This window comes from Triturus cristatus, chromosome 4_1, assembly GCF_964204655.1.
Source record: "Triturus cristatus chromosome 4_1, aTriCri1.1, whole genome shotgun sequence".
NCBI classification, from domain to species: domain Eukaryota; kingdom Metazoa; phylum Chordata; class Amphibia; order Caudata; family Salamandridae; genus Triturus; species Triturus cristatus.
In genome coordinates this window covers 931,998,931-932,023,101 of record NC_140585.1, presented here as the reverse complement: position 1 = coordinate 932,023,101, position 24,171 = coordinate 931,998,931, and the positions used below count along the sequence as shown (strand labels likewise).

The 24,171-nt window shown below is 43.4% G+C and overlaps 1 protein-coding gene across 2 annotated transcripts in view; it reads left to right on the top strand.

Moving 5' to 3' along the window:
• LOC146855847 (src substrate cortactin-like) overlaps nt 1-23,971 on the top strand; it is a 175,966-nt gene extending 151,995 nt beyond the window's left edge. The window contains exons 14-16 of one of the 2 annotated variants that reach the window (XM_085653789.1): nt 2,912-3,194; nt 9,924-9,989; nt 22,148-23,971. In XM_085653789.1, coding sequence (XP_085509915.1) covers nt 2,912-3,194; nt 9,924-9,989; nt 22,148-22,284 — 486 coding nt within the window. In that variant the 3' untranslated portion in view covers nt 22,285-23,971. The remainder of the gene's footprint in view (nt 1-2,911; nt 3,195-9,923; nt 9,990-22,147) is intronic. The other variant, XM_085653790.1, reaches the window with a different exon arrangement.
• The last annotated feature ends 200 nt before the right edge of the window (nt 23,972-24,171 follow it).

Genomic DNA, 24,171 nt, shown 5'->3' with positions numbered 1-24,171 from the left:
TAATATTAATTTAGCTAAATAATATTAGGATTATTAAAAGCTATAATTAAATTAAAAATTAAAAAACGACATTAAATATTGTAAAATGGTATTAATATAGCTATATACGTAAATGTACACATAGATGACTAAACTCATCTAAAACTAAATACAACTGTATCCGTCGAGCAAACTATAATATCTATAAAGGAATTTCTCAAATAATCCCAAAGTCCAATAGTTACTCATAGACTTCTTTATTCAATGATCTTGCTCTTAGCCATGCAGTAGCTCCATTCTAGTCCATCATGTTCCAGCCAACACTTGTTTGGTCAACTGGCATCATCAGGTTCTCGGACGCTGAATATGAACACTGCACTGGGAATACACACGTATGGCCTCCGGGATCTGTAATGAGTTAATTTGGGAGTAGTGCCAATTTCGAAATCGCTCTAAACCCAGCGGTGGCTGGCACGGATCGGGGGTGTTGGGGCAGGGGTAGGGATAAAGAAAAACACCTTCAATCGTGTCTCTCCACCGTCGTCTCTCCTGGTCGGATCGGAACAGGAAGCAGGAGGCCGGCCAAACATTCATGCGTACTATCAGTGTGCCCACCACTCCTCCCCCTGCTCCTGCCCACTCCTGTGTGAGAAGTCCAGTCCCTCTGCTTTGCAGTAGTGTAAAAAAGGAAAAATCAAATGATAATAACATAATGTAATGTTATTATCTTTTTATTTTTTCCTGCTGCTGCAGTTTTGTGGGCGGGGCAGGACTGGACCGATCTCACACACAAGCGAGCTGAAATCATTCAATCAATACTTTTTCATAAGATCAAGTAATTTAATTCTCGATATTGTTATGATTTTTATTAACTTCAGTGTTCAAATACATTTGAAAAACACATTTTTCATATTAATCATACCACATATACGTATGAGGCCAATGAAATCATTTGACTGGTGTAAATGTAACATGGATTTGTGAATTTTTGTTCATGATAGATATATATTTTAAGATGTTGAATGTCTCTCATCCATATTTTGATTTGAAATTAGTAAATTGAAAAAAGTTGCTTTGGAAACTTATTGGGCCACCACAGAATGCTGAGGAAATGTGCCTCGTCCATATGTGGTCCAATTAATATGTAAAGGTGTTTTTGAAATGTCTTTAAATAATATGAAGTTCAGAAAAATCATAAAAAGTTTGAGTCAATTGAATTACTTGATCTTATGAAAAAGTGTTAATTGAATGATTTCAGCTTGGGAATATTGCAAGTTTTTTTTACTTTTAGAAATTTGGCATTGCCTTGTCCTACCCATTTGGTGCTTTCAGCCTGTGGCCTGGGTCACATAGCTTTGAATAGGTGGCAGTTGGCCTATGAGTATTTCTACTGGATATTGAGACAAATGGGGACTAGTTGTTGGCAGGATGGGCCATCTTGCCAGGATGGGCGGGACGGAGCTGTTTCCTACCCCACTTAAATTTCAAAGGGCTACCTGCAGCACACTCACAAAGGAACTTGACAACAGCCTATTGTCACCCTAGAGTACTTGGAACCTCTGCAGGGGGAGGAATGACATTTGCAGACCCAGATGTGCACCAGGTATAAATAGTGCAACTTCAGATCAACTCTTCAGTACACTCCTGAACCTGCAGAAGACCCTGAGAAGGACTGCCTTGTACTTCCGAGAACTGCCCTGCTTCTTGAGGCCTGCTTTGTACCTTGAAGGACTGTCATGCTGCTTAAAGCCTGTTGTATACCCTCACAGGACTACCCTGTCACTTGAGGCCTGCCTTAATGCTGCCTTAATGCTTGCTCACAGGACTACCAGTGTGACTCCAAGGGCTAGTTGACTGCCCTCCTGTGTAAGCTACAGGGAGATAATAAGCTCCAGAGTCCTTGAACTCTGCACCTGCCCTCTGCTTGGAGTGAGTCCTGACTCCTCAAATGTTGTCCATCTAGTCTCAGACCTTTGGAAGTTGAGATAACGATGCTCCTCCAGCCCAAACCTGAAACTTGAGACTTAAAACCCATTCACAAGAAACTGGCCTGAGATCTCCCTGAGATGCCTCGCCAGTCAGCCTGACTTTGTAGTAGCTCTGATTACGTTCTTCTCAGCAAATCCTGTTCAGCTGGATCTCCCAAGCAATGGTATCTGGCCTCGAAGAGCCCTCATTGACTACAGCCCTCATCAGCTTCGTCCTGCTGGAAATTGTCAACTTCCAAAAAAGTTAAAAAATCTGAACGTAGAAATGTTCCCTGTGACTCTGTCCAGTGGCTCCCCGACCACAGTGTCTTCTCCTCGGACACCGCTGGCAGCCTTACCCTGCTGAACTTTACCTTCTAAAAACCTTCCCTCTAAATTTCCTTTAGGTCTGATGGTAAGCTGAGACTGGGCCCAATCTATCTCGTGTAGCCGAACCACACTCCATTACAGTCGGCCTTAACTTTTGACTTCGCCCCAGGCGCGTGTGACCAGATACCCATAGTTGGCACTTTGATCTTTTAAATGCTATTTCTTTTACATAAAGCTTTAAAACTTAATCACTCCTGTTTCTAGTTTTCTGTATTGGTGTGTGCTTTTTCTTGTGCTGTGTTTTCACCTTATTACTGATTGTATACTTTACACACTACTGCTAAGTTAGCCTGATTGCTTTTGTGCCAAGCTACCAGAGGGTTAACCACAGGTTATTTTAGTGACTTTTGTGATTCACTCTAACTAGGATTGTGGTTGTTGCTTGAAACGGGTTTACAACTTTCTCAATCAATAACCCAATTTCTAACAGTGTGCTTTATAGGAGAACTATATTGTTATTTGTTTAGGCATGCTGTGAGTGTGTGCAGTGCAGTGCCACTGCTAGCATTGTGAGCATTATTTTAAGAAAAGAATGTAAGGTTGATTTTTCTTGTCGTGACTTCTCTCTCTTTCAGCAGGAGGAGGAAGTTGAGTATGAAGAGCCTCCTGGACTTCCCGCCAGACCTATAGATATGGACGATGACTATGAAGATTGTGAAGTAATTCCGAGGGAGGCCCCACCACCCCTCCCTGACAAAGTTGATGTAGATGAAGATTATGAGAATATGCCAGATCTGCCAGTGAAGGACGAACCCGTGTACGATGTGGGGGATGTAACTGAGGTAGACTATGAGGAAGTGCCAAATCGTCCGCCTGCCAGGGGTCACGAAGCCAAAGCTCCCCAAGGTGGGGTCACAGGTGAGCCACGGGGATGGAGACAGTAAGAATATGCAGACGTGAAGTACTAACCAGACGGATCTTGTAGGATGCAGGCAGAGTCTGTCTGTGACATAAAATAGGTTCAGGTACCAAAAAAGTGGCCCAATACAAAAAAGATCTTCGTTGGTAAATCTTGGTCGCTTGGATCTTTGTGACATATGTTCGTAATGGTCTTTGAAGGTTGTGGAAACTCAACGTTTCTGCTTGCTAGGAAGAGGTACAACTGAAATGGTAACAACATTGAGCGCCGTGTCTCTTTCTCACCACACAGGCATACATAAATCTTGTTTATTACAAAGTTGAGGCATATGCTCCACAACTATCCTTTTTATTTATTTCTTCCCACCCTTTCTGGCCCACCTCCAGTTTTCTCTCATGACAGACATAGCAGGCTTGCAAGTTGGTAAGTGGGTATGGAGGTTACTGGTTATTTTTGTACCCTCAGCTTGGTGTCCAGTGAACTGGGAGGTGACTTGTGGCTTACTACATGGTTTTGACCCCAGGTGTTCCGTGATTGTGACTATAGAAGGAGTATCTGAATGTAATCATAGGCAAAACAATGCTCTTGGGAAGGCCAAAGGGATTAGGGTGTGCCTAATTCTGATAGGGTCGGTTACTAAGTGCTTCTCATCACACAATGCTGATGTGGTTGCAGAGGTGGTGAGCAGTGGAAAAGCAAAACAATTCCGCTCATGATTGGAAGGTAGATATCATCTGCAAAATCCTTTTTGATAATTATTATACTAGTCCATGGAAAGCACCTTTTTGGCTCAAAGTGGGATGACATGTGGCAACCACAAAGATGCCCTCCTGCTCAAAGTTGTGTTTAATTGTGTCCTTTTAAAATTGTTGGAATCTGGATTAGAGGATTCCAACATCCACAGACATCCATTAGGGAGACCAAAGGAGCAGCTTGTTATTCTAGCTAAATGAAGCTGTGCTTTCTAGCATCATCTGGGAAGCCTTTTCAAGAGTCAGCAGCACTGACTAAAGGCTCTCTGGCATATCTTCTTCTGGGAGGCTGGATTCACACTTCTAGCACACTTTACTTGGTGAAATACAGTTTTCTATGATGACCTCCAAACCAACAATAAAACGTACTTCTATCGTCGGATGAACTGTCAAGAAAGAAGCTTAAAGCACTTGGTGCCACCAGGGCAGGATACAGATCAGATTTCTTACAGCTCACATCGAATAAGAGCTGGTAGCGGGGGCCAGAGGCAGAGCGTGAACTGATAGCAGTGCCAGGCCAGGAGGTGGAAGGAGCCCTACAAATCTGCCCAGCCAAGGCAATGTCGTTGACCGACAGTATTTTTACCGGCCCCATGACACTTCTGGCCCTGCACTATGTGTCCTCAGTAAGGAATCTGAAGACTTTTGCATCTGATTCTGATCTAACAATGACCCAAACAATTGGCAAATTAATGATCAATAAAATTGTAGTCAACAATCAGGACAGCACACAGCCCAGCGATTGATTACAGCTTGTTGTTCAAGTCGCCAGCGTCAACCAAAGAAAAAACTGATAGCCATACGGCAATATGGAGGAAGAAACCCTGAATCTGCCCAAAACATGACACTGCCTACCTACCTACCTGTGCAATATGTTCCCCACCCTCCGGGACAATGCAGTGCCTCATAGAGAGGATTTATTTATTGCGTAATCCAACAATGATCCAAGGCAGTCACCAATAAAGAATGTATTTGTTATTAGAACCCATTACCTGTGAATGCATAGTGGTTAGCAACATCATTTAACCCATAGAGGAGTGCCACAGGCGTACATTTGCAGTGCAGATACAGTTACGCAGTTACAGTTTTTATTATTCACTAGCAGTATTGGGCACTAACAGTTGACGTTAGTCCAGTCCATGGGTCAAATGATCAGGTGGTGGTGCCGGAGCAGCTGATTGGAGGATGAGTCACGACCTCGCCAACAGGTGAGGCAACACCGGGCCAACCCCTGGGCCTAAGGAAACCAATTTGCTTATGAAGTGGGCAGTCACGTGCGACCCATGGATATATGGGACTGCATTGGGGGAAGAAAGGTGGCTGTGATGCGAGTGAGAGCATTTTGTTAATTACTTTGTATCTTGGCACCATCCTCCCCCAAAATTGACGTGGCTGAGACAGAGATCACTGTCCTGGGCTCAGATGCAGTGCACCGTGACAGCAGCACCGATTGATTTTTGCAGTATAAGAGAGCAGGCTTGGTGCTTCCACAGCCGACCCAGAAGGCCAATAAAAAAGGCAAACAAGACAAGACCTGCCCAAACCCTGGGCTGCCACGACTGCATATTTGTTATAGTGCCTGATTACCCGAATGGCTAGTTGATATTGTATACAGGGAAGGGACAGACTGCCTGGAGAAGTGACTGACTGAGGGGTTCATGAGTGAAATGAGGTCTTGTGAAGGGAATGACGAGGTGAAAGTGGTGTGTTACACCTTTACACAAAGAGGCCCGGTGAGCCACCAGGAAGGGCCTATGATGCTCCATGGAGGGGATCAGCAGGTTGCAAGAATTGGGATACATTCTGTTTTTTCAGGGCGCCCAGCAGATCACTGGGGTTGAACATATTGCCCCCGGGATGGTAATTTGCCAGGTGGAGAGGATGCAATAATGTCAGTGGTGGTGGAACCGGGTTAGCAGTGACTGTGCTGGCCATCGGTGTCACCCCACGGAAGCCGTAAGAAGTGAGAACAAGGCAAGTGCTGCTTAGGGCGCAAGTGCACCTTACACAGCACATCTTGCATCGGGAGAGTCTGGGAGAGTAGCGGTGTCCATCGGTGCATTATGTAGTGCTCTGTCACAATATATTGCTAAATTGTAGTGTGGTTGGCTATTGTGATTCATAGAGAGCACATTCTTCGCGAAAATGACTTCCTTGTGCAAAGAAATCACTAGAAATACCTACTGACTACAAACTCAGCTTTCATTAGGGAAGAGCAAGGTCTTAGACCTTTCACCACGTCTGATGGTAAGTATTAATGACAGACCTGGGGAAACTGTGGTGTCTGAACACAAATTGCCATTGTGGTGCGGGGCATTCCACTTCCAAGCAAACTGGTTCTATACCAAACTCCACCATCGGTTCACACAAATATGTGGAATATGAAATCTGTTTCAATCTGATTGCAGGTTGCTGTTTTTTGCCTCTTGGGGTTAGGGTGGCCCATCATGAAATAGTTTGAGACAACTAGAAAATGTATTGTGTCTCAGGGAAGTATTTCTCTGTTCTTCCTCGTGCTCTGTTTGTTTTTCTCTCTATATATATCTTTCTGCTATTGCCACAAAGAATGTGAAAAATTGCGTAATTATGTTGGTGGGGGTATAATTGATTCTTAGTTATAGCAACCCGGTCTCTCACCAGTATGCACAGAAATTCCCACAAACTTAAACAAAAAACACATCTGGTAGTGACCTCAAGAGCACATAAACTACTTTTCCAAATGTGCCAACGCTAGAGAAATATTTTGTCCCCGGTTTGTGTACTTTTACAGACTGCCTTGTTCGAAACAGAGTCACATCACACATAGTGAACACCCCAAGCACTGTACCCGAAAAAGTAGACCCATCAAGAAAGAAGAGTTTCAGTCAAACAACTATCCAGAAGCATACATCCTTCATCAGTAGAACTGTGTACTCAGGAGAGGCAATAGCCCCTAGTGATGCTGTGAGAGAAACTCCAATCCATTAATACTGTATAAAAGATCTCCGCTTCCTGGAACAGTGGGTTCTGTGCAGAGGCCAGAGCCGAGCAGGCAGGTTACTAGCCTTATCATGCCGTGCTCTCTGACTAGAGTTGACCCATTTCTCCATGTTTGGCAAGATACCGCAATCCCATTCATCTTCTTCATTTTTATTTTTAGAAATCATTGGTTGGTTTGTTAGCAAACACAAAATGCGACTCTCAGAATGCACAGATTTGTTAAATATAAGCACAGCTCCGGAATAATGGCCCCTGCTGATCAGAAGCGACCTGACGAGCCCTTCACTAACACCACAGAACCTGGGCAGAGCCATCAATGGTTAGATCAGGTGAGCAGCACTGAGCCCATACCGAGTAGTACCCAACTATGTGTCTCCAGTGCACCCCAGTCAGAGTGATACCTGAACCTGTGGGCAGGGTGGGGCAGACACCTGTCGGAAGGTGAACTGAACCCAGGCTGCCACTCGCCAACTCTTCCCCAAGCCGTCCGCCTCACAGCGGAGTTGTGACACATGCATTTTAATTAGATAAAGTAACTATTTAAGGTCTTATCTGTATTTGAAGATTTACTATTAATATATTTTTTATAATCATTTATTATAATTGGAAACTGAATAAAGCGATTTGCTGACGTAACTGTTTCTCTGGCCAATAGACGCCCGATTTAGTATTACCGGGTGAAAATGAGGCACCACATATTGTAAAACTCTCACCGAGTGATTCTCGCTTATTATATGGGGTGGCGTAACACCTAACGCACCCCTAGTTCCAGCATCTCTGGATATTGTCGCAAGCAGGGACGTTTTTTAAAGGAAATGGAAGGTTAACAGGGTCAATCACAGACATGACTCTAGAAAAGAGCGAGAGCATGCTGCCTTCAGGAGAGACCACAGCTCCTCTGTGCAAGTCGCCGCACCGCCCAATCGGAAGGTCCATGTCTCAGCTGTGGGTAGAATAATATGTCCACTGCTGGTGATTCCTCTTGTGTGGGGAAATAACCTCCCATCTGTGAGAGGGGCCATACCTCCTTTTCAAGGGATTGCATTTAGTCAGTGGTTGGAACCACACTACCTTTGTAAGAGTGTCCATAGGTCCTCTGTGGGAGGAGCCATAGCACATCTTTGACAGTTCATACCTTCTGCCTGAGAGGGGGAATATGTTCTTAGTGAGGAAGTTGGAGTAAAAACTCTTCCATGCAAGGGGAGTCTAGTACTCTGATGAAGGAGCCTTCTCTGTGACCGGGAATAAAACACATCACCTGCTCTATGAGAGAGTCCATACCTCCTTAGTGGAAGCGACCATTCTTCCCCCGGTGGTGACCACACCACTAATGTGTAAGAGGTCAAATCTCCTTTGTAGGTGGGACATTCATTTCCTCTATTGCTAGATGAATGGCCTATTTATAGGATGGGCTGTTCTTTCTCTTCAGGAAAGACTACATTCCTTAAATGCGAGAACACTACCTCCTCTTTAGAAGATTTCATATCGCCTCATTGGAAGGGAGTGTAACTTGTTGATGGAAAGATCACAATTTGAAAGTGTCTCCTCTGGGAGTGGCCGAGTTCCCTGTTGGATGGGGTCTTGTATCCTCTATTGGAAGGATGACTCCTCTTTAGGAGGTCAGTGCCCTCCCTCTGTGAGCGTTCTGACTTTCCTCTTGGCTCTTCTTTTAAAGACACAGCACCCCCTCTACGAGTGGGACATCAACTGTGTGTGTGACAACGGCTCTCCTCTGCCTGCACCATGTCTTCTGTCAGGTTGTGGCTACATTTCTTCTCTGGAAGGGGCCTTGATCCGTCTGGATTATTCTGTAAACCAATCCCAATCTGATGTTCCCAGAGTTGACAGACTCTGACCCTTTAATAATCCTTCTGGAAGGTTTCCTAAATCAGTAATTAAATTGTAAAGTGAATTGTACTTGTACATTGTACTATGCACATAGCACAACCGTATTAGTTTGCTGGACGAACTGCAAGTGCACCAGGAGTCTCAAGCAAGTAAGACACGAAAATCAATAAATTAATCAACCGAAAAACAGCATAGTCTTCACAAGGTTGGAGATTGGGAAACAGACAGCACCTTTGTTAACAGTGAATTTGGTTTTAGAGATAAGCCAACATATTTTCAGTGGGTCATATTCCCAAGAAATGAATCACATCACTGGCTTTATTTAGATGTGAGCAGATAACCACGCGGAGGAGGGATGTGGGATGAGACATGCCTTGTTGACCACACACTGCGGAGCTTCTCTCCTGTGTGGCAGACACCACTGTGAATCACACACTCCTCCCTCAGCTTGCTACACAGTGGGGGGACCCCTTGAAATCAGGGGAGGGATCCCATCTGGGAAAAACAAGTCTGAATATGGGAGGTCATTTTCCCTCTCCAAAGAATCCTCCGTTTTGATGCTGAATCCCTCGCTTTTAGCAGATGGACTGACTGACTGTAAAATTCTGCACGCCTTTACATGGGATGCCGAATCGCTGGGGAGTTCGGCAGATCAGAAGTAACACAGTATCAGGGAAGCACTCGGCAGCAATGCCCAGGCTACATTCATGCCACTCAGCAGAACATCTCATGCCAGATTATTAAAAGTATGATACTCTTCACCATGCTACCAGTACCCATGGCGCTCACCATGGCCCAGAGCAGCAGGTACTGTGTGAACCCCTAACTCCAATCACACAGGCGGCTTTGAACCATACAAGATCTCCACCCACACATTTACACCAGTGCCCATCCTTAAACCTTCAGTCAGCCCTGGATGGGCCACCTTTAGATGCCTACCAGAGGGCAGGGGTCTGAGTGTGAGATGAAAGTCAAATTAAGATGAGAATATGTGTAGTGCTACCCTCAAATTTCCGAAATGTTCAGATTGTCTCACAGTGCACCACACAGCTAATGTGCTTTCCCTGGTGCCACTATCTTGCACTCTGCCTCGTCTGTCCATGTTCCATGCTGAGTTAATCGCCTCCTCTGATCTTTGCTTTTCCACAGAAGAAGAGAATATCTACGAGGGCACTGGTGGGCTATCGGCGGTAGCGATCTACGATTACGAAGGAGGTAAGGATACTTCTTTGGATGCATGCTTCAGCCTGGGAAAGTTTGTGTCTGTGTCACGGATGAATGCATATGTTCATTAGGCCTGGGCAAAAATTTCGTTCCGTTCGCGGAAATTGCGATAATTTGACATTTTTGCGTTCCGCGGAGAGCGCGAAAATGTCAAAAATTCCGGTTTCCGCAGCTTGGCGATAATTTGTTTCTTGCTCGCGCTGTAAAATGATACATTCTCGCGCGCGCGCGATCGCCTTACCTGAATCCCTGCGTTCGCCGACAAGTTTTCTTGATCCGGTCGCGTTCTCCATGAGATGTTGTATTGTTTTTAGCCATTTGCGCTGTCTCGCGACAGTTCGCGCCCGCAGTGACGTCATGCGTCGCGCGATCACGTCTTTCTTCTCGCGATCATGCACCGCGAGAACAACTCAAAACAAGATGGCCGCGCCCGCAAGCAACCACATGGGTAAGTTGGCGACCCGCAACCATGCAGAAAATCTCGCGAACATGCCGGAAAAAAACTTCCGCATCTTTGCGATATTTCTGCTTGTTTGCGATAATTTTAAACATTCTCGCGATAATTTGCGAAGGTTAATTCCGCAAATTCCGCCCACCCCTAATGTTCATCTACAGCCTGCCTGGCTGGTGTCAACCACGTATATGTCTAATGGCTGTCTTCAGAATAGTTCTAATGGAACAGTGTGTGGGTGTGTACCAGTGTGCAGGAATGGCGACCATCCTCGTGTCTTGTGTGTGTCTAAAGCTGTGGGATCAAGGCATGTTTACGAGTGGCCCAGCAACTTTCAATATGTGCGGTAATTCCTGTTCCTGCACACATCGGTTCTATGAGTTTTGCAGTTTTTATCCCACCGGTGTTTACATGGTGCGATAAAAGATTGAACTCCCAGATGCATGTCAGCGGGTCAAACTGCGGATATTCAGCGGGAGAAGTAAGTCGTGGTAAATACCAAGACATTTTTACCTTTAACCACCGAAATCTTCATGTTCTGCTCCATTTTAGGGGCAAAACTCACTATAGGCTATGAATACTGCATGCGATATATTCCGTAGACATTGGTGTCGGTTTTTATCGACTGTCATAACTATTGTACATAAAACAGGGCCACTCATAGTGAGGGCCTGTGAGTACTTGTGTCATTTTTCTTTAAGTATTTGTTTTTTCTTTGCATATCACAATGTACTTATGTGTGTGTATAGTTGCTTTTATCTACACGACTTTGAATGTTTTTAGAATATTTATGTTGGTGCTTAGGTATTTTTGAGGATCGTTACATGCTTATATAAGACGTTTCTTTGTGTATCTGCCTTTTGTGCTTATATGTTTGTATGTATCTGCATGTGTTTATTTGAGTGTCTATTGACGTATTTTTGTATGTTCCTGCATATATTTGTTAATCTGTAGGTGCGGGGGTGTCTTTTCACGTGCGTGTCTCTGTGCACTGTTTATGCCTGTTTTGGCGTGCGGCTACCCGCATATTTTATGTGTAAGCATATTTAAAGGCGTGACTTATCTGTGCTTGGGTATGTTTGTATTTATCTGTGTCATGCCTGCGAATGTCCATCTATATTTCTGAATATATGCTTTTTTGTGTGAGTATGTATGCATTCCCTTGTGTGTGCGTGTAAGATCATACCTACAACAAGTCAAGTTTCTTTGGTTGTTATTTGCATAAGATAAATTAGCAGCAACTATGGCTTGTATATAATATTGAAAAATCTTCCACTTAAAGCCCTGGTGACACCACGACAATGTTGCTGCTCCTGAGTTTCAAAAAGAGAAGGGAAACCCAGAGAGAAAATGACTCTCTTTAAAGGGTTTTCCTTCCCCTACTACACTCACCTGGCGTGACTTCATGCCCTAACTTCTCTACTTGTGAGAAGTGAGCAGTGTGAGCACGGGCACATCGATGTGCCTGCTGTCACTGTAGTCCGGAAACAAAACTGACCGACTGTGCCAGGGCACAAAACAGGGCCCGAGAGAGACCCGTTTCGGGGCCCCCTTTAAAAAACTGCAGGTGCTCAGCACCGGAGATACCCGCCCGCTTAAAGTCCTGCCTTAAGCTGGAGCTGCTCCCAGGGGCTCTTAAGCTGGAGCTGCTCCCAGGGGCTCTTAAGCTGGAGCTGCTCCCAGGGGCTCTTAAACTGGAGCTGCTCCCAGGGGCTCTTAAGCTGGAGCTGCTCCCAGGGGCTCTTAAACTGGCGCCGCTCCCAGGGGCTCTTAAACTGGAGCCGCTCCCAGGGGCTCTTAAGCTGGAGCCGCTCCCAGGGGCTCTTGAGCTGGAGCCGCTCCCAGGGGCTCTTAAGCTGGAGCCGCTCCCAGGGGCTCTTAAGCTGGAGCCGCTCCCAGGGGCTCTTGAGCTGGAGCCGCTCCCAGGGGCTCTTGAGCTGAAGCCGCTCCCAGGGGCTCTTGAGCTGGAGCCGCTCCCAGGGGCTCTTGAGCTGGAGCCGCTCCCAGGGGCTCTTGAGCTGGAGCCGCTCCCAGGGGCTCTTGAGCTGGAGCCGCTCCCAGGGGCTCTTGAGCTGGAGCCGCTCCCAGGGGCTCTTGAGCTGGAGCAGCTCCCAGGGGCTCTTGAGCTGGAGCCGCTCCCAGGGGCTCTTGAGCTGGAGCCGCTCCCAGGGGCTCTTGAGCTGGAGCCGCTCCCAGGGGCTCTTGAGCTGGAGCCGCTCCCAGGGGCTCTTAAGCTGGAGCCGCTCCCAGGGGCTCTTAAGCTGGAGCCGCTCCCAGGGGCTCTTAAGCTGGAGTTGCTTCCAGGGGCTCTTAAGGAGAAGTTGCACAGAACTAAAGTTTTCAAAGGTGGGTGGAATGAGGTTTTGACAGTGGTCAATGTAGTAGTGCAGCTCTAAATCTAACTTTCCAGCGATTACTCCAGGGCAATATTTTACATAATTTCATATCTCACAGTTGCTATCGTAGGATGTGATGAATGTTATGCAGATCAACCACACCCATCTCATTCTAAAAGGAGCAGTCTGGTCAGAGGTGCTAGGTCATGTCTCCTCTGAACAAGACCAAAACCGACCTTCAGATGCATTTCGGTCTTATTGGACCTTATAAGCGATCAGTGACATGTGGCTTGAGTTTCTATGATTAGCGAGCAAAGGGTCAATCTCGCCAAAGCCACTTAATGTGACTCAACTGAGAACATAACTGTGGCTTAATACTTGTGCTTATAATTCTAAATTGCTGGGAATATCTGGAGTGTAGACCAGAAGCTTCCATATTTCTTTAGCTCATTTGTGCTAGTACATGAGGGGCCACCCCTGTAGAAATCAGTCCAAATGCACTGCCAAAAAGAGAACAGAGCGGCCATACTGCAAGACCATCTCCTCTCTAAATGAGGCAATAGGCAGCGCTTGACATGATTCCATCTCATTAGACCTCCTTGCTGAGGTTTAATGGCAATCTCTTGACACAGTGAGCAAGGTGGTCCACGTCAGGGCACATCAGCTCTGCTACACTTAGAGAGAATAATTATTATTATTATTATCATTGCTTATAAAGCACAACTGACACCCTACGGGTAACCTGGCGCTGTGATACGATGTTAGCTGAGTGCAGAGAGGACTGTATCCCCTGCCCAGAGGGAATTAGCAGGGCGCCAGAGACCATACCCGGGGATAGAGCCAAGTTTTTATCCTTTTTCTGAACTGCAGGATATTGTCTATTTGTCTAATATCAGATGGAAGATTATTCCAGAGGTGGGGGGGCTGCCGTGCAGAAGGGCCTGCCTCCTGATTTAACTTTCTTGACTGTATGCACCCTCACCAGGTTTGCCGATGAGGAACGAAGCGTTCGGGGGGGCATACCAGATAAGTTTTTCCTGCAAGGATTCGGGTCCATGTCCATGCAGGGCCTTAAACATTATGCACAATGCCTTAAATTGTATTCTCTGCAAGACTGGCAGCCAGTGTAAATCTAAGAGTGCCTGGGAAGCAGAAGAACGGTGCGATTGCCGTAATGCGATTTTTGCAGCTATGGTCTGTATTCTCTGCAATCTCTCAATCCAATATTGTGGAGAGTCTAATAACAGAGCATTGCAATAGTCCAGTCTGCTAAGGATAGTGCTCCGAACTATCAGCGTTCTGGCCTCCAAAGAGAACATCGGGAAGATTTTCCAAATTGCTTTAATCAAACTGAAACAGCTTCCAACTGTCTTATTGACATGTTTTTCTAGTGTCAGTTTATTATCGAACATGACTCCCAGATTGCGTACAGCATAACTGGGAGCCAGTGAAGTACTAGAGGGAGTTGGCCAGAAGTTAGATGGAAGTGTAGAGGGGATTCTTCCTACTGTACAATGTAGAATCTCTGTCTTCTCTGAGTTAAATTGAAGAGTTCTCTCTGAGCCAGGTTGCTATATATAATTACAGAAAAAGCATGGGAGCATGATCGTCACGATCAGCTCTTCTAAACCTTACATCCTTATTTTATTAGTGAGAGTTCACCATTCCTATTTACCAAAAACATGTCTGGAGCCAGACAAAGACTAAGTTGCCACTGCTGAGCAACAGAAAGTGCTGCAAACGGCCAACTATGTGAAAGGATCCTCAAAAAGGAGTTAGTAGTACTTTTTAGATCTTGAATAATTTTGAAGTGCGTCTGTCTTCCTCATTGGACCTATTGGCAAAGTAGCCCCCCCTTGAATTACAGATGCAGATTTAGTATCTTCTAAAATGTAGTTGAGACATTATTCTAAAATGTTCTTTTCTGTCTGCTTTGCTAGCCTTGATTCCCTAGAATACCATATGATATCATTCTTTGAACAACCTAGAATGTTGAATATATGTTACAGAACAATTCTATCTAGTGCATTGTTAAAAATCATATTTAAACATTCCTGTTTAAACTTATAGACTTTATATTATAAATTGGTTGTTAAAATACGTCTAAACAATCCACTTCTTTTATATTTCCTCACTTATTTACCTTCCCAACCATTTAATAGAAGATGTCCTGCCTTTTTGCTCTAGAAGTTTGCTCTGACTTGTAAATATTACATACTGTTGGAGCCATGTTCGTCCATGATTGGTATTCATTTATAGGTGAAAATGGTTTAATTCAGGAGATCGAGTCCAGCATGTGCCCTCCTCTTGCACTGGTCCATCAGTTCTTTGTCCAGATAAGGGGTCTCCAACCTTTTCTGTAATGAGAGCTACTTCTGATGGGGAAAATTGTTGTGAGCTACTGAAGACCAAGTAACTTGCACATTATATTACCAGGCAACATCTCAACCAGCTTCATTGACTTTAAATCTAATGTCAATGGAGCCCGATACAATGGTTTCTGGGATGTAGAGCCCAGTGAAGGCCTTCATTTCTACATTTTCGTATACGTTTGTATGTATTGTATTTGGTAGTATCTGCATAGCACAAACCAAGCCAGGAAGAATGCAGTGCCTACAGTTGTCTTCTAAGCCCTCTGCATGTATCCATTACTTAGTATGTCATTGAGACATGCTGAAGGGGAACTGGGTGACGGAGAAAAAGATGGCGGCTGCGACGCGGGCTGTGTAAGCAGCTCTGTTCCCCAGGCTCCGCGTTTTCAGAGAAAAAGGAGAACCATGCTGACGGAGGGCTGAATTTATAACGAAACTTCTTCTTTTCTAGACCAAGAGTATTTATATAAGTGCACACCTTTGCTGATGTAGGTACTTACTATATCTCGGCGTTTGTTGCAACCTTGGCAGTTTTCAGACTCTAGCGGCGTGTACATTCCTGGCGTTCCACTACGGAGATTACTGATTGCCCGGCTGACTTCTGAAGCGGCGAACGTCGAACGTAGTCAGCTACGGATGCTGTTTGACGTCTTTGAAGTGTTTCGGTCCCGTGAACGCTTCGTTCTGTGGCATCTCCTAGGATCCCTGGCGGGAAAACGATTCCTGGTTGCCCGCAGGAAAGAGAGTAGGAGCAGCGCTTTGCAAGAAGGTGGGAGAATGCCGCAGAGAGTTCAAAAAACGCAAACGAAAGCTCAGACCAGAAAGGTAAAGAGATTATCTATAGTAAAAAATGCTGTAACTGAACCGATACTTACTAAAGAGCATGAGCCTATTGACGGTATGGATAGCGTTCTGGGAGAACAGAAAAGTGAAAGTATATCCACAGCTGCTCCTCAAAAGTCTTTAAAACAAAATGCTCATCCACTTCATGGTTTTTTTGATAAAAAGACATCTAAGCATACTGTAATCGCATCTTCAACGCTTACTATTACGGAGGCTGCAGTGTCTAATTGTAATAGTGGTGCCATGGTTGGAGGGACACCTGAGGTTACAGATGCAACAGTAGCAAGTACGAGCCCCCGAGTTTTGGCTCCACAGAGTCTTAGTTTAGATGAAGGTCAAGGTGATCTGCCACAGGATATAATGCCTAGCGAGTTTTCTGCCATTACAAAAACTAATTGTATGACGGAAAGCTCAAAGACCCAAGAGGCTCTGGAAAAAAAATTTTCTTTGTCAGATCATTCTTCTGATGAAAGCGCAAACGAAAGGAGGGACTGGGCGGAGAATATGGAACAAAATAGCCTCTCGGGCGAAGATGAAGTGGCTAGCCAATCCCTTCTGATATCACCCAACGATAGTGTGGCTACGCTGAAGAAATCTAAGAAAAGGAGTTTGTGCAATATTGCCTCTAATAAACATACTTCTAAAAATGCTGAGAATACCCTATCTATTTCTCTTGCCGAAAACAGTCTGGATGTCCAAACTGGGGCTTTAAGCATAGAAAGGTCTGCTACTATTACAGAAATGAATTCTCTGACGGAAACACCTTCTGAAATCACCTTGTCCACTATTTATGATACCATGATGGCTCATCGGGCGGAAACCAAATTGGAAAACCTTCGCACTCAGGCTACTTGTGCAAAATTGAAAAATACTGTTCGCCGTGCAATTAAACTTTCCTCTGAAACAGCTGACAGAGTGACAGAAGCTGAGGCCCGTATTCTGGCATTGGAAGAAGAAACGAAATCCCAGAAGCTAGAGCTTGAAGTCGTCAAAGGCCTCAAGGGTGATCTTTCCTATAAATTATCGGATCTTGAAAATCAGGCTCGTAGAAATAACTTACGCTTTCTTGGTATCTCAGAAAAGAAAGAGGGAAGCGATGTTAGACAATTTATGATTGGACTTCTAAACGAGGCCTTTCCTGATTTAAAAGCTTGGGACTGGTCAAAAGAGATCCAAAGAGCCCATCGATTTCCCTTCTCTATTAGGAAACCACGACAGGGCGAAGTAGAGTATCCTTGTGCAATTCTGGTCAGCTTTAACAATTTTTTGGCGAGGGAAGAAATCTCAAATCTAGCTAGACCAGATAAAAAAAAGTAACTGCCAAAGGATGTACTTTTTTTGTTCGGCCGGATTTCTGTCAAGCAACTGTGACTCAGCGGTGGCATCTCAGGCAGCTAATTCCAGACTTTCCGAAAAAGGGAGCCACTGGTTATCTTCAGAATCCGGCCAAACTAAAGATTCTGTGGAAAGGACAGATCAAATTTTTTTTTTCTGAGATCAAGGCTAAAGAATATTTGGACACTCTTTAAGAACTAAAGTTCTTTTACTTAGTTTAACAGCTTAATTCGTTATATTTAGCTAAGATTCAACTTCTCAAGAGAATTGGACTACTGATGTTTTTCCTTTTTTTTTTTTCTTTCTCCTTTTTTTTTTTTTTCTTTTCTCCTCATTCTTTGCTCTTCTTCGCTAATGGTTACAATAGACGCGGAGTCCGGTGAACGCAGTGTTTCATCTAGCAGGAACTGAGAGTTCCTGAGTCTCATGTATTGGGGAGGGGGTGGGGGTGGGGGTGGGGGGTGTTGGTGGCGGGGTTTGGGGTGTAAAGCAGCAAGAATGGTTGACCTAGGTATTACAAATTTATCAAACTTGTGTTTTATAAGGAGGAATTCTCTATCAATTTTTTTTTTTTACTACAAGATGGGGAGAATAATAAAAATTTGTTTGCTAAATATAAATGGTCTGAATGATCATAGGAAGATTGGGGTCCTACGACATTTGATTCAGTTGTTGAATATTGATATTCTTTGCCTTCAAGAGACACATATCTCTTGGGCTAAGAGGGACCTCCTAAAAAGACTGGGCCTTGAGCTTTTAGTGTGTTCTAAACAAATGGGAATCACAAGAGGAATAGCTGTTCTCATGAAACAAGGGATTGGGAAGTGTAGTAAAACATTAGGTGACAAATGGGGTAGATGGGGAATTGTGCAGATTAATATTGACGGGATGGAAATGTCAGTCTGTTCATTATATGGTCCTAACCTAGATGATAAAGAAATGTTTAATCTTATCAATTGTGAATTAGCTAACTGGAATCAGCCTTTAATTCTATGCGGCGATTTTAACATCAACATCGTAGCGAATTGTAATATAAGAGATACTTGGAATTATCAAGGTCGGAAGATTCAATCATATAGGGCTCTTAGGAATTTAGTCTTGGGGAATGGATTAATTGATGTTTGGAATAAGCTCAGACCCACAGAACCAGGTTTTACCTATTTTTCTGCGCCGCATCATAAATTTGTTCGTTTAGATTACTTTTTTATTTCTCCTAAAGATTTTGAAGAATTAAGCATAGAAGTTTTACCACAAATCATCTCTGACCATAACCCTATTGTTTTAAAATTTTCAGTTCCCTCTACTGGGCACTATAAAAAGAGGCAATGGTCTTTTCAAAGAAACCTATTGCTTGATCAGGATTACCTATCCCATATGGATGGGTTCATTAAAGAATTCTTTGTTAATAATAATGAGTCTGCTTCGATACAAACAGTCTGGGATACTTTTAAATCGGTTATCAGAGGTGAGACTCTGAGTTTTTCGCAACACCGTTTAAAGAAAAAACAAGCTGAATTTATGGCTGCTTTGGATAAAATTACTCTGGCAGAAGTAAATTTAGCTTCTTGTATTGGAAATGGTATTGGTATCCAAGAAGCCCAGAAAACTCTATCGGTGGAACGTTCGACTGTTTATTCCTTTTTGGCAGAACAGGTAGCGACGAAATATAAACTATTTAAAAAAGACTGCTATGAATTAAGTGAGCAGACAGGCAGGATCTTAGCCCAAAGGTTGAAACAGAAAGCAGTCATTACGGAAATCTTTAAAATAGTAGATCAAAATGGTGTAGTTCAAGACAATACTTTTGGCATATTAGGAGCATTTCGGGATTTCTACCAATCCTTATACAATAGATCGAATGATGGCACCAGCATAAGGAAAGATGTGGCTAATTATCTATCAAGCTTAGATAATTCTTCTTCTCTTACTGTTGCACAAAGTACAATATTATCTGCTCCAATTACTTTGGAAGAGATAGAAGAATCGATATTGGGCTTGGCTATGGGAAAAGCGATGGGTCCGGACAAAATTCCTTTGGAATTCTATCGCACGTTTCGCAATATTTTGAAATTTGAGCTGTTAAAAGTTTTTCAAGAAGCTTTTTTAGGCCGATCGCCTCCTTCATGGTCATTAGCAACTATAGTTGTGTTTAAAAAAAAAGGTAAAGAAGCTCTGGATTTAGGGTCGTATAGACCAATTTCTCTCCTAACCTCTGATAGCAAGATTTTTTCCAAAATACTAGCAAACCGATTGAAGGATTTTATGCCTAATTTAGTTGCAAAATTTCAACATGGTTTTATTAAAAATAGAGATACTACGGACCATATAAGAAGAATTATTACCCTTCTAGACTGGGCTCAGGCTTCGGGATCCTCGGTCGGTGTGGCACTATTGGACGCAGAAAAGGCGTTCGATAGGGTTGACTGGGGATTCCTTTGGTCTGTCCTAGTCTGGAAGGGATTCCCAAGTGAATATATAACAGCCTTGAAAGCCTTATATACTGACCCTAAGGCAAATATACGAATTGCTTCGGATATCTCTACAACTTTATCAATAACGCGGGGGACAAGGCAGGGGTGTCCCTGCTCCCCCCTACTATTTGCACTATATATAGGACCATATTTACAAAAAATCACGCGAGAAGGCAATATTCCTCCAGTGATGATCCATCAAATAGAGTATAAAATTTTGGCTTACGCTGATGATGTTGCGATTGTGACTTCTGATATTAATCGAGCTTTTCCCAAGATCTTAGAAATAGCTACTGAATTCGGTGCATATTCCGGATACAAATTAAACGTCTCAAACACAGATGATTCATTCAGCTGCTGGTGTACCAATAGGCCTGCCTTTATCCAAGACGGCTTCGTATCTAGGCGTGATTCTGTCATCTAAAGTAGAAGATATTGTGGGGCTTAATCTTGACCCCTTACTTGCCTCTACAAATAGGTCCCTCGAGAGGTTAGATAACTTACACCTTTCGTTGTATGGTCGCTCTAATGTTGTTAAGATGCTTTTTTTCCCTAAATTCCTTTATTTTTTTCGGACCATACCATTACTTTTCCCATCTAGTTTTTTTATTAAATTAGATAGGATCATTTCTAGATTTTTATGGGGGTATAAAAGAGCAAGGAAGTCTCTTATTAGTTGTACTTTACCCCCGCTTCGAGGTGGCTGGGGAATTCCTAATTTTCGTTTATATTATATGGCGATATCACTTAGACTAATGAGTATTCTAATTTTTCAGGGGGTATTTCTGGACGATTTCTTATACCCTTCTATTTATACAATGATTCTAGGCAGTCAAGCGCAAAGATGTTTAGTCCGGTTCTTAGAACCAAGTTACTATAAGAAGACAAGATTCAAAGTTATGGAAACGGCCTTCCAAATGTGGAAAATATGTAAACGAAGATTCCGTCTGGACAACTTTAATTTTTATACGCCGCTATTTGACAATCCATTATTGCCACCAATATTTTCAAATTATATCATATTAAGATTTTGCCAACGCTGCATATGTCAGCTAGGGGATCTTTTTCCGAACGAACAATTTGCAACATTTTTCTATCTTCAACAACAATATAATTTACCTAAAGCAGACTTTTTTAAAATATCTTCAAATACGCAGCTTCCTAAATTCTAAAAATTTAGTGAATTCTAATAAAATTAAGAAACATGAGGTATTAGAAAGCTGTTGGAAACAAAGTAGAATTGGGGTGATTTATAAGGTTATGATTAAAGGCTTAGAAGACAATCTCATGTCTGTTAACGTAAAATGGCAAAAAGAAATGGGTATTGAAAATATAGATGTATCTGATGCTTTAGCTCTGTCTGATCAGGTATTATATAATGGATCTTTAAAAAGTCAGAGTTTTATGAGTATTTTTGACTTATATTACACTCCAGCCAAGTTATTAAAATGGAAAGGGAATGCTGGAGACAAGTGTAATCGCTGTGGATGTATAGGGGCAAATTCTATCCATATGTTTTTCTTATGCTCTAAATTATCTCAATTTATCTCTGAAGTTCAAATGTTTCTACATCAAATAATGAATGTTCCCTTAGTATTGTCAGTTGATCTTGTAATACTTGGCATCCAAGCTAATCCAACTCGGCTGTACACACGTGCAGAAGAAGGTTTTTTATTTATATCTATGTCTATCTATAGATACTGTATCACCTCTCATTGGCTCAATGCTGATCCTCCCTTATTTCTTCAATGGCAAACCAAACTGTTAAATATTTATCAATTAGAGAAGGCTGTGTATTGTTTAAAGGGAACGAAAAAGAAAAATTTCGGTCTAAAATTATGGGCTCCAATCTACCATTGGTTACAACGTTAATAATATAATTTATAATTAGCTTGGTTTTCTTGTTATGAATTATGTAAAAAGGTGTTTAATCAATTGATTATCAATGTTCTTATGTAACCCATCGGATATTCTGTGTTCGGTCAACTATTTATCTGCTGCTGTGAAAAATAATAAAAAAAAATTTTTTTTAAAAAGAGACATGCTGAAGGGGTAACTCAATGTGACACCAGGGGCAGAGTGGCAACAGTTTGCAGTATGACTCCAAGTCCAATATGGACTAAGAACCACTAGTGACTGACTGTGGATGATTGTTAACCAAAAAGTACAAGTTTGCATGTTCATGCAAGAAGTGGGAGGGGAAGGTCACACTCAACCTCACTGCAGTGTGCATACTGAGTGCATTCAAACAGCAATGGGGTTAGGGTCTATGTGGAGGGTATGAGAAGGACCATTATTTGAACAATTGTTTTGACTTGCTTCATGGTTTGTTTCATTACAGAGGGTGATGATGAGATCTCGTTTGACCCCAAGGATGTGATCACAAACATTGAGATGGTGGATGAGGGCTGGTGGCGTGGATTCTGCAACGGGAAGTTTGGCCTCTTCCCGGCTAACTATGTGGAACTCATTCAGTGAAAGTACCCCAATATGCTGCTTAGTACATCGAAGAGCCCATGTGGTGGCTGTCAAATTAAAAGTATATCACTTTCCTATGCACGGACAAGCCAAGCTTTATGACCCATCTCCATGACCAAAGGCAAAAGTCAACGTGCACCACATGTTTAGCAATTGAATGAGGAAGCTCAGCATCTGCGACATCCAGATGCTAATGCAGAACACTGTAAGGACTTGCAATTTCTGACCCTAAATGTACCACAGTGGACTACTTATTCCATTGTCAAAGCCACAGAAAGCATTCAGCAGTTCACCTACCAATTCCTGGGCCGTGGACCCCTGCTGTGTATAGTCCCGAACCTAAGTGAAGATGTCAAGTCAACCTTCCAGGCTTTTAACAAGACCAGCTTCAGTAGCCTTCAGTGCTTGACCTACATACACCACAAGTTTTTCTTTACATTCAGCCTCTAACCAATGGCAGTGAGATCCCAACAATATCCAGCCACAAACCTCGATTATTGCTCATCCTGTATAATCAAACTGCTTTTCCAGATCAGCTATGCACCGTGGCTGTGAAGCAAATGCAAACCACTTTATCACTGATTGAGACACTCATTCTATCACCACAATCCATCAAGACTGAGGCAACGCATTGTGTCACAGAGTGCCTAAGATGGAGGCAGTTTTGTGTGATTGGGACCAGGTTATGAATAGCCTGAAAAAGAGACATGTCGTCAAATAGGCAGGAGCCGGTGGTTCAAAGAAAGTATAACATACCAGTAGTTTGTGGCTGATCTTACTTGTGATCTGTGACCAAAGAAATCAAAGTATGGGGGAGATTGTCTCCTGGTTCTAAGCATTCTCAGCCTTCACCCTTGCTATGCTGCAGAATTCAATACATGTCTGAGAATATCTTGCTCAGAGGTTACTAACTTGCCAAAGTAACATGTTATGACTTCCATACTCCACCTGAGTGAGACTCTATGCAATATCATCTTAAGTGTGACCCTTTCTCCTCTGTGTGACAATTCTCTCCCCCCTGTATGAATGACTTTCCCTTTCTCTGCTGATTATGACTGTCTCCAGTTTCACCTGGGTGTAACTCTCACGTGCACTCTTCTAGGTGTGGCTCCTTCTTGAACCCTGTTGGTTATGACTCTCTTCCACCCTGCTGGGTGACTCTCCCCCAAACTGGCGTGTGCAACTCTCTTTTACCCCTGCTGGCTGTAGTGCTCCTTTGTCCTGCTAGTTGTCACTCTACTCTGCTGTTCAGGATGCAGCCCCACCTGCTGGGTGTACAGTTCCTATGCCCTGCTGGGTGTCACTCTTCCCCACCCCTCCTGGGTTTACTGCCCTGCTGGGTATGACTCTTCCGCCCATCCTGATTGTGACTCTTCCCTGTGCTCTGCTGGATGCTGCTCTGCCCCACACCTGAAATGTACCACTTCTCTGCCCTGCTGGATATTACTTTCTCCTACCCCGGCCAAGGTAGCGTGTGAATTTCCTCTATCAGCCCTGGGTGTCTCCCCCCTGCCGGGTATGTCTGTCTCCCATCCATGCTGGGTTTTTGGAAGCGACCGTTCTCCCCCTCTGCTGAGTGCAGCTCTCCAGCAACCCTTTTGAATTATTTTGTATATTTTGCTGGTATATATGTCATCTTTTTACAAACCAGTTTTCAATTCGTAATAAAGAAAAAAAACAAGAGGAACTTGGAAACTCTGCTTGTTTTGTAATGATATTGGGAAGAGGGCTTGTGGGAAGAGTTTGAAAAAGGGTTGTGTGGTAGGGAATGTGAACATGGAGTTGAAGCCTGAGCATTGTGTGAAGACAGTTGCTGGTATTAAGGTATAAATGCTACGAGGGATGTCTAAAGGTATCTGGTGTGAGGGATGTGGAAACCAAACTCTG